The sequence below is a fragment of the Nicotiana sylvestris genome, chromosome 12 (assembly GCF_000393655.2).
Source record: "Nicotiana sylvestris chromosome 12, ASM39365v2, whole genome shotgun sequence".
In the NCBI taxonomy this organism is placed as follows: Eukaryota; Viridiplantae; Streptophyta; class Magnoliopsida; order Solanales; family Solanaceae; genus Nicotiana; species Nicotiana sylvestris.
In genome coordinates this window covers 110,297,271-110,308,929 of record NC_091068.1, presented here as the reverse complement: position 1 = coordinate 110,308,929, position 11,659 = coordinate 110,297,271, and the positions used below count along the sequence as shown (strand labels likewise).

General features: G+C 36.2%; 1 protein-coding gene across 1 annotated transcript; it reads left to right on the top strand.

Annotated features, from left to right (window-relative positions):
• The first annotated feature begins 390 nt into the window (after positions 1-390).
• Positions 391-1,320, top strand: LOC138883532 (uncharacterized). Its single transcript, XM_070164225.1, has 2 exons — positions 391-466; positions 539-1,320. The coding sequence occupies exons 1-2, from the start codon at positions 391-393 to the stop codon at positions 1,318-1,320; spliced, it is 858 nt and encodes a 285-aa protein (XP_070020326.1).
• The last annotated feature ends 10,339 nt before the right edge of the window (positions 1,321-11,659 follow it).

Genomic DNA, 11,659 nt, shown 5'->3' with positions numbered 1-11,659 from the left:
ATATAGCGGTGTAGATGATAAAGCAAGTCAGGTGTCAATTTGTTGAGTGAGGAGTAGTGTAGTGTATGTATAGGTTAGGGTATTAGGAGAGGGGTAATTTTGTCATTTCACAGACCTTCTCCACTAACCACCGTGAAGTGGTTATATTAGTTAATATTGTTCATTCCAAATGTTAGTTAATATAGAATTAATATCTTCTGCTTCTCTCTACTTTCTCTCTCTACAATATTGTTCAATTTGTTTTTGTTCATACTTCAATTGCATGCGTATGAATCTGAGTTTGTGAGGATAGATCTCAGATTCTATCATGGTATCAGAGTGATCGATCAATATTTAGGACCAAAATTTTTCAATTTATTCATAGGAAGCCATTGGTGAAGCAAGTCGGCCATGGGAGAACCAGAAGTTGAAATTCCTCGAATTGATCATAATCATCCTTTGTATTTGAGAGAATCGGACACACCTGGTATGACATTGATCGACATAAAACTCACATGCCCAGAAAATTAAGGTCAATGGAGTTGAGCTATGTGAACAGCACTGTTGGTGAAGAACAAGTTAGGGTTCATAGAAAGAACTTGTGTAAAAGGCTCATACAAAAGTGAATTAGCAAATCCGTGGGAAAGATGTAATGTTGTGGTGCTATCATGGATAGGAAAGACAGTGGCGCTGAAATTGCAACCTAGCATCATTTATGCATCAAATGTGTCAAAGGTTTGGAGCGAGTTTAAGGAACGATTTGATAAATCGAATCTAACTCAAACTTATAGGCTGTGGAAGATGATAGGATCATTGATCCAAGGCACAGATTCAGTCACTATTTACTACTCCAAAATAAAGGATCTTTGGGATGAAGTGGACTTGTTAGTGGCAGGACATGGGTGTGATTGTGAGGAAACAAGACCTTTCATTGAACAATTTAAAAATTTGAGACTTTTACACTTTTTAGTTAGCCTTAATGAAAGCTATAGCCATGTGAGGAGCCAAGTGTTACTCAAAACACCTATGTTGACGGTCAATCAGGCATATGCCTTGCTCATACAAGAAGAGAGCCAAAGAACCCTTGGAACAGGGGAATCTAATAGTGAGGTTTTGACCATGCTAACTGGGAAAAATCAGACATTCAATCAGGGATTCAATGCAAAGAATCCAAGATTGATTTGTGACTTTTGCGGCTACAAAGGTCACTTGAAGGAGAACTGTTGTAAGACCATTGGGTATCCTCCAGATTTCAAGAGTAAGAAGAAAGCATGGATACAAGGAGTCAAACCCTATGCTAATGATGTTGCTGCTGAGACATGGAATACATCAAGCACTTAGCCCACACAGGGGAACTTCTTCACGGAGGATCAATACAAGCAGTTACTAAACCTTCAGAACAAACAGGACACATGTGATTATCACTCACTTATGGCAGGTATAAATGCATTATTGTCGAATGCCTTTGATTGTGATTGGATATTAGACTCAGGTGCTTCATATCATATTACCTTTCATAAGGAGATCATGCATGATATTAAGGATTGTAGTTCACACAATAATAGTGGAGTTCAAGTACCAATAGGAAATAAGTGCAAAGTGTCCCATATAGGAAATGTTTCTATATTGGACAATCAAGTTTTGAAGGATGTTTTACATGTTCCTGACTTTACGTTCAACTTATTAACTGTTTCAAAGCTGACCAAGGAACTGAGTTGTATTGCAGTGTTCTTCCTGACTTCTGTGTGCTGTAGGGTCTTTATAATGGGAAGGTGATGGGGATTGGTAAGGAATCATGTGGACTATATCTTTTATAGGGGAGATCAATACCTACAGTAGCAATGGTCAGTGAAAGTACAAATAACTCAGCCCTATGGCACATGAGACTAGGACATCCTTCAATAAAGGCAATGCATTATATCCAACAGTTGAGAAACTCAGTGGACAGTAGAGTGCAACATAATTGTGATATATTCCCCTTGGCTAAATAGAGCAGGCTAAAGACTCCATCTAGTAGTAATAATGCTATTAGTATTTTCTAGCTTATTCATGTAGATGTATGGGGACCTCATAGAATACCTACATATGACAGGAAGCACTACTTTGTTACAGTGGTAGATGATTACAGTAGATTCACTTGGATATGTTTGTTACAATTAAAGAGTGAAGTAATAGTTGTATTGAAAAATTTCGTTTCAATGGTTAAAAATCAAATTGGTGTGACTGTCAAAACATTGAGATCTAACAGTGGAACTAAATTCTTCAATTCTAGCTGCAGTGAATTATTTTCTTCATTAGGAATTGTTCACCAGAGTAGCTGTCCCTACACACCTCAATAAAATGGGGTAGTAGAGAGGAAACATAGGCACATTCCGAAATTAGCTAGAGCTCTAAAGTTCAAAAGCTCAATTTCCAACAGGTTTTGGGGAGAGTGTGTAAAGACTGTTGTGTATTTGCTTAACAAATGGAATACTTTTGTTTTAAGAGGAAAGTCACTTTATGAAATTTTATACAATAAACCACCCGACATAAATCACCTTAGGGTATTTGGTTGTCTCTGTTATGTTAGTAACCTACCAAAAGAAGATAAATTTAGTCCAAGAGCCAACAAATGTATATTGGTGGGATACTCAACAACTCAAAAGGGGTACATACTTTATGATCTGGAAAGGAAGGTTTTTCTGGTCAGCAGAGATGTTAGCTTTAGGGAAGATATGTTTCCATTCAAGAATGCTGAACTGAATTCTGGTGATTTGTTTCTTAAGTAGCCAGAGCTGGCAGTGCAATCAGCTCAGCCTAGTATTGAACAAGAATCAACAAGCCAACTCAATGATGATACTGCTCAGGAAAAAGTAACATATGCTGAATCAGCCAGTCAACTTGATGATGGTGGTGTTCAGGAGCAAGTGATACATGTTGAAGTCTTGACAGAAGCTCATGAGGATCATATTGTCATATCACCTGATGCAATTTCAAGATAAACATTGACACCAGTTGCAGACACTTACAAGACAGTTTAAATGACACATCAAACAGCAACCATTAGTTCAGGAAAATAGCTCATGATGTTAGAAAAGGAGGAAGAATATCTAAACCTCCCATTTGGCTAAAGGATTATGTGACAACAAAGAATACTGCAACCTAGTGTCTTTATTCATTGTCCAAAGGGCTATATTATGAGAATCTAACAACAAGATACCAGTCTTATTTGAAGGCTTTTTCAGCTTACATTGAATCTAACTCCTTTAAGGAGGTAGTTCAGGATGTCAGATGGGTTGAAGCCATGCATCAGGTGATACAAGCACTTGAAGATTGGGAACTAGTTGATTTACCTATAAGGAAGCAATCCATTGAATCTAAATGGGTCTACAAAGTCAAGTACAAAGCAAATGAAGAGGCCAAAAGATTCAAGGCTCGTTTGGTTGCCAACGGATACAATCAAAAGGAAGGACTTGACTATCATGATACTTTTTCACCTATTGCCAAAAATGGTCACAGTGAGACTTGTTGTCAATGTAGCTACTTCTAAATATTGGCCTTTATACCAAATGGATGTTAATAATGCATTCCTTCAAGGAGACTTATATGAAGAAGTCTACATGAGTCTACCCCAAGGATATACCAAACAAGGGGAGACCAAAGTATGTCAACTTCTGAAATCTTTGTATGGACTCAAAACAAGCCTCTAGACAATGAAATATTAAGCTTACCGAGGCTTTGGTAGAAAGTGGATATAATCAAAGTGCATTTGATCATTCTTTATTTACCAAAAGGAAGGAAAATGGTTTAGTAGTCATTCTCATCTATGTGGATAATCTGCTAATTACTGGCAGTCATCCAACACTAATAGAAGATGCAAAAATGACCTTACACAATCGGTTTAAGGTAAAAAACCTTGTGGAGTTGAGATACTTTCTTGGCATTGAAGTTCTGAGATCAAAAAGAGGCACATTGCTTAATCAAAGTAAGTATGTCTTGGAGCTTATTTCTCAAGTTGGTTTGAGTGGATATAAACCTGCTAAGACACCTTTGGAACTTAATCAAAAGCTGACCACTGTTGATTATGATGTTCATGTAGGAAATACTGATGATGTAGAGCTTGATGATGCCACAACATATCAATAATTAATTGGAAAGCTCCTTTACCTTACCATCACTAGACCAAATATTTGTTTTGCAGTTCAGAGCTTAAGCCAGTTCATGCAGCGACCCAAACAATCACACTTGGAGGCAACCTTTAGAGTGGTTAAATATCTCAAAAGTTGTCCTGGCTTGGGTGTGTTATTACCTACTAGTCCTATTACTCATTATTTGACTGCTTATTGTGACTCATATTGGGCTTCCTGCTCTAATACAAGGAGATCAGTCATTGGATATGTTGTCAAGTTGGGTGAGGCACTCATCTCTTGGAAGTCTAAGAAGCAACATATTGTAAGCAGGAGCTCTATAGAAGCTGAATATATGAGCATGGCAGCAGTAGCTGAAGTCACTTGGGTTGTTGGTCTGTTGCAGGAGTTAGGACTCATTATATCCCAACATGTGTCCCTATTCTGTAATAACAAGGTAGCTATCCAAATTGCCAGAAATCCTATTTTCCATGAACGCACTAAGCACATTAAGCTTGATTGTCATTTTGTGCGTGAAAAAATCAAGTCTGGGCTCATCATTCCTCAACATATTTCTTCTGCTCAACAGCTTGCTGACCTGCTAACCAAAGGTTTACCTACTGCTCAACATCAACTCCTCTTGTCCAAGCTTGGCGTGTTTGATGTCTTTTACCCGCCAGCTTGAGGAGGAGTATTGAGTGAGGGGTAGTGTAGTGTATGTATAGTTTAGTGTATTAGGAGAGGGGTAATTTTGTCATCTCACAGACCTTCTCCACTCACCACCGTGAAGTGGTTATATTAGTTAATACTGTACACTCCAAATGTTGGTTAATATAGAATTAAGATCTTCTCATCCTTCTCTCTACTTTCTCACTCTACAACATTATTCAATTTGTTCATACATCAATTGCATGGGTATGAATCTGAGTTTGTGAGGACAGATGTTGCGACCAAAACACTCACGCAAATGTACGCGATCGTCAAGTAATATAGTAATAAGTAAAGTATCGTTCCCACGAGGAATTATGATTAACTTATCGACTGATGCAAACTCAAACAATTATCGATTCAAGCTAATTCTTCACAAAATACATAAATAACCAATTTACAATTTAACTAGTAATCAAACAATAATACAACGCAAAGTTACTACGCCACTTATGTAATTTTCTTTTAACAATTAATAAAAGAGATATTCTAGGGTCATGGAGTTGCTAGAGATCATGCTACGCTTTTATCTTAAGAATGATTTATTGAATTATTTGGGTTATTGATTATAGGGTTAATAATACCCATAAGAATCTTTTAAATTCTTATGCACCTATTCGAGTTAAATTAATACCTATATTTTTATGGCATTAATATTAACTCAAATGCATTTACAATTCCTATTTTTCAACCAAACAAGGCAATTAAGTATATTTCTATCTTAATCGCTAATCTTTCACCCGATGCCTAGGATCATGATCTTGTTCTATTTGATTCTATGTGCAATCAAGAATTTGCTTTTTCACGTTTAACTCAAGATTCATAAATAGTATTTCACTGTTAGCTACGCAGTAAAATAATTAACAGCAGAATCAAATAAACAACCCATAACGATAAATTCAAGATCATCAATTTAAGCTTCAAACAACATAATCATCTAACATCCACGACCCTAGAATATTTGGGTTTTTAGCCGCTCATATTCATACAAACATCAACAATATAAGTCTTAAACATAAAATAATTAGATACAAGAAGAAAGTTTAGAATAACTCTTTTAATCCTTGCTCCAAAATGTGGTTCCTCTTGATTTTTGATGCTTCAAGATGAGTCTCCTTCTTCTTCTTCTCTCTAAAATCTGATCTCTTCCCCCAATAATGGCTGCTTTACCCTTTTTAATCGTGTAGGAATGGATTTTGATAATTATACCCTTTTTAGACCGTAATAGAGTAGTTCTGTGATTTTTACACATCCGTGATGCGTCGTGCACCGCGTACATGGATTGGACAGAGACAGAATATATTTTAACGGAGCAGAACAATGCAGCACAAATATTTGCACTGCCGCGGCACCCCACGCGGCGCGCCACGCGGTGCAGCAGTGCATTTTATTGTGCTGCTTCATTTTTTCATTTGTTTTGCTATCCGGGATTGCATTGCGACCTCCGAACATGATCCCGACTTGATTTATCTAACTTTTACTCAGACTTCAAAGCCTCAAATTAATCAAATTCATTCCAAATTTAATTCTTAAGTCGAATCTCTTCTTGCAAGGCATAAAGCATGAAATTAGTACAATTCATTATCATTTAAGCTCAAACCTTTGTAAAATGCAATAATTAAAGTGTTGTTACAACAACTAAAATACAAGTTTTTAGCCTATGATCAACACCCCACACTTAAACCATTGCTCGTCCTCGAGCAATTAACATACACTTCACATAAGGACGACTTTTGTTTTCCAAACAATTTCTTTAACAACATATGCCAACATTTAAGTACCAATTCATAATATTTCAACCTCAAGACATGACTCACAAGTGCCACGCATTTTCATAACTTACTTACTTACTCTAACACAAAGGTCAAAACGTTTCCTTGCTTTTACAAATCATGTGCCCTCCCACAACTAATATAGACTAGTTCCTCTCAACATAATATTCTTGAATATTTGAGAACTCAAAATAGGAAAAATTAACTCACTCTCAGAATTGAAATTCATGTGCAACAGATGACATACCATATGCTTGCCCCTAATGTAATACTCTACTAATTGAGCTTATTCAATCAAGGATCAAATATGAATTTAATTGGTTGTAATGCAGACTGAGGAAGGGTGCGATAAATATACAATGTAGTAGCTACACCTCTTTAAGCACTTCAAACATACACTATTTCATTTCACAATTTCAGCATTACTCTTATTGTTAAACCATCTCCAACCTTTTTGAGGTTTTACATAATAACAACAAATCTCATTCTCTTTAAGCACCATAAGCTAGGGAATGTTACCAATGAAAATCCATCCCCTATACACACATACACACACACACACACACACACACACACACACACACACATATATATATATATATATATATATATATATATATATATATATATAATTTTTTTTTTAAACAGACCAACCAGTCTCTTCTCAACTTTAACAACATTAAAACAACACTAAGTGCTTATGAGAGATAGAGGTTCAAACAACTGTTATATTTACATAAATTGGTAAGGTTTGTAATGTGGATGTCAAAGAAATAGGATTAACCGCTCCAAAGGTTTGACTAAGATATATACAACTAGGTGAGAACAATTATAGAACTGGTTCAACAAAGAAATGCATATATCATCTCCTAAACTAAATAATGCTACTATTTCGCTTTGCAAAACACTTGAGGGCAAGTTCTAGATATCAACTGTTATGCACAGAATATTTCAACAACCTCACTAACACATTGGCACACAACTCATTCAAGCTTGGATCTTTCTCGACTCTCTAGTCAAAGCAGTTAAGCATAGTTATAAATACACAATTTAAGGAACTTACTTTAGAATCAAGAACTGAGATTGAGCATCACAAATAAAGTACATACAACTTCTAAAGCATGCGCATTTGAGGAGATTAACTCTATAAGTTAGGAACTCTTTATTCAATTGAACTAAAAAAAATTACACTACACCCGGTTCAAATACACCCATGGAAAAGAACCGCGGCATAAAGAAAAACCAAGAAATTTTTTTTAAATTAAACCAAAACTAGCATACACTAAACTGAAATTAAAAAGCAAACTTTTTTTTTCAAATTTCAACTTCATTTCCCTCAAGAAAGTCCATCGTCGGAAAAAAAATTGAAATTAGTACCACTTACTACCTACAAACACTATAATCTACCAAACCAAAAAGTTTAACAGTCTAAACAAAATCAAACAACCAAAAATACGAAAAATACAAAAGTAAGTACATTACAATAGGGACAAGTCACCCCACACTTAAAAAACTTGCATTGTCCCTAATGCAAAAGATCAAAAATAGATCAGAAAAGAGACTCCCTGAGGCCATTGGCCTAAGCATCTTCATCCTCAAAGGTGCGCAAATATTCTTCGTCATCTGAGGGAATAAAGTTCACATCTTCATCCAGTGGAAATTGTCCTTGCTGAGCCATTCCTAACCACTATTGAGTGAAAGGAGATAGAGGGTGATTTTGTTGTAACTCTTCCAAGTTCACTTCCCCTCTAGAAACACGAAGGCGCAGGTCAGCAAATAATATCTACAAAGTCTCTTCCACCCAGACAAACCTTTGATCGGCCTTAAGTGCAGCTACAGGCGGTTCTATCACAGTCGTGACATCAAGCACCCTGATAGGATATGTTACTTCTATCTTCTGATCATAGTGATACTCTTCTTCAATGTAGTGCATCCGCAATAGTCGAGTGATCATACTCGGATAGTGTAGGCGGCGTCCCCCAAAAGGTCTCACCTTTGACATGTGTTCCAGCATAATTTTCCCAAGATCAACCTACATTCCTGTTAAAAATGCATAAATCAAACAAACCTTTAGTTTTGATACATCTGTATCACTTTGTGTCGGCATAATTTTAGCATTTATTATCTTCAAAATAACTCGTGCAGGATGCTGGAATGTTCCTTTTTTCATCTCCTTATGAAACTCATTTGAATCTCTAGTCCACAAGGCAAAGGAATCTGCACCACATAGCTGCCTGCGAGTGTCTGGGTAATCTGGTCTATGAAGGAACCTCTGAAACAACTTATGTGAATGCTCAGTGAAACCCATTATTTGATTTATGACCTTTGAAGAAAATAGAATCACTCTGTTTCTGACCCTAAATTGATAACTTGCACCTAAACTGCCTCCTGGTTGCCAATTGACATAAAATTCTTTTACCAAGTTGATATTCACACTATCACCTTGGCGAAACAACCCTTCAAAACCCAAAGCTCGAATGTTAGTATATATTGCATTATACTTATGAGCGAGCTTTGTTTCATCTATGGAAACTTCAGGAGTTGGTGGCACAGCTGGAACAAAGGATTGGAACCATTGTATTGTATGGGCTGGAATAGCCCTTATGCCATATTTACACTCTGGTACCTCATTTGCATCCGGATCAAAGTGTTCCTCTTCCTCCTCAACTGGTGCCGGAGGTGGTGCCCTTCTACCTCCACGTCGGCTAGTAGATGCATCCTTAGATAGGCCAGCGTTTGATCTTTTGCTTGGGCGCCGAGACATTATACCTACACAACATGATATATTAGCTAAAAAGACACAAAATCATTTTAAGAGCAAGTGGAGTAAATACCCCACACTTATGTTATTATCATGTTGACATTTAGCATGTATAATAGGGATTCAGACTACTCTGTTCTTCAATTAGAATGATATAATGCTTATCGGCATATCCAATCATTAGAGAGAATTACAAAAATTAAAAATAAAATAAAAATAAAAACTAGGCTAAAAATATTAAAAATAAACATAAAAAGAAATTAGTCTATTTTACAAACTTCAAAATTATTATACAAAATATAATACATAGGCACATTAGCATGAATCTTACATATCATTTTTACATAAAGCAAGCGAAAAATCATGGTTTATCCTAATGTTATAGTTGTTATCAATAATAACATCTCACAATACAATTTGTTTCTCAATTTGCAACATTACTCAGTTTCATGTCACTTAGACATTTTAACAAATACATTGTAAGCATGTCTTGTATTCTTAAAATTTCAACTTCAAATGAGGCATAATCACCATATCAACAACACAAATATGCCTCACATCACAACTATAACATCATCACATCTTCACAATAATATTCAATGCACAATTTTTCACTTTCTTACATGTATTTTCGAATTAGTATACCCCTCAACAATCTTAACAAGAAACTCAACCCATTTCACCTCAACACACCCTAAAATCTTCGATAATCACAAAAAGAATATACATTCTAAGTTTCTAATACTATTTTCAACAATATTAACAAAATAAACTAAAAGAAAATTAAGAACACAATTCTTTCTAGGGTTTATAAAAATATACTTGAAAATAGAAAGAATGAAACAAATTAAATACTACTAGTTTGAAGGAAAAGAGAGAAGAGACTACTTACCTTGCAAGAAGAAGAAGGATTTGTGGATGGATTTTTGAGTGAAATTATTTGTTTGGGGCTTTTGGGTTTAGTCTTAGAGAAGAAGAGAGTTTGGGAAAGGAAATAATGAAATAAGGGGAAGGGGGTTCGGATTTAAGGGGTTTGTTTTAGTTTTTTTTTTAAACAACTAAAACGCGCTGCTGCGTCGCGCCCCACGGCACAGTAGTGCAAATTTGTTAGCTGCTCCGAAAATTTTGTATTCTACCTCATATGTGTAATTTTGCCTGACGCGGTGTGTGGCACGACGTTCCATGCGACGTGGCAGGCCAATTTTTCACAAAGTTAGCAAATTTTTTGATTTTTTAGCTCACAATTTACACCCCTACTTCTTTGTACACTAATTTTATGCCAAATTCATTCTTTCACTTGATTAAAAATTATCACATCTAAAATCTAATATTTCTAAACTACAATTAAAAGTTAGTGATGTTAGTCATTGGGTTGCCTCCCAACAAGCGCCTAATTTAACGTCGCGGCACGACTCAACACTTCATCACACATCAACCAAATCTACCGAGGTCTTGTGACGTTTAATATCACCACCCCAATAGTGTTTTACTTGTTGCCCATTCACCAAGAATGTACCACTTGAATTTATGTCCCGCAATTCAACTGTTTCATGAGGAGTCACACTTACCACAACGAAAGGGCCTGCCCAACGGGACTTAAGCTTTCCAGGAAAAAGCTTTAACCTTGAATTAAACAAGATAACTTCTTGACCCGGCTCAAACTCACGATGTTGGATGTGCTTGTCATGCCACCTCTTGGTCTTTTCTTTATACATTGTCTCATAAGCATGCAACCAAAACTCATCAAACTTATTGAGTTGTAACAGTCTTTTTTCACCGGCTAAGTCCATATCCATATTTAGCTTTTTGATTGCCCAATAAGCTTTGTGTTCTAGATCAACGGGCAAATGACATGCCTTCCCATAAACCAACCTGTATGGAGAAGTACCTATTGGAGTCTTGTATGTAGTTCGATAAGCCCACAATGCATCTTCTAACTTACCGAACCAATCTTTCCTATTTGCACTCATTGTTTTCTCCAAAATCTGTTTTACCTCTCTGTTTGACACTTCAACTTGACCACTCGTTTGAGGGTGATACGCATTAGCAACCTTGTGTCTTACCCCATATTTTGCTAGAACATTTTTCAACAATTTATTACAAAAGTGTGTTCCTCCATCACTTATCAACACCCTTGGAGTTCCAAAGCGTGTGAAAATGTGCGTCTTTACGAAACTTACCACTACCTTTGCATCATTAGTAGGAAGAGCAATGTCCTCAACCTACTTAGACACATAATCGATTGCAACCAAAATGTATCTGTGCCCATTAGAATATGGAAATGCTTCTACTCCTCCACATTCAAGAGAAGAGTCTGCGTGACACAAACAAAG

Bases quoted from the DNA above. Each gene is read 5' to 3' on its own strand.
- LOC138883532 (XM_070164225.1), top strand. From the start codon at position 391: ATGGGAGAACCAGAAGTTGAAATTCCTCGAATTGATCATAATCATCCT. The intron at 467-538 runs GTATGACATTGA...CTATGTGAACAG, and splicing joins GAGAGAATCGGACACACCTG to CACTGTTGGTGAAGAACAAG.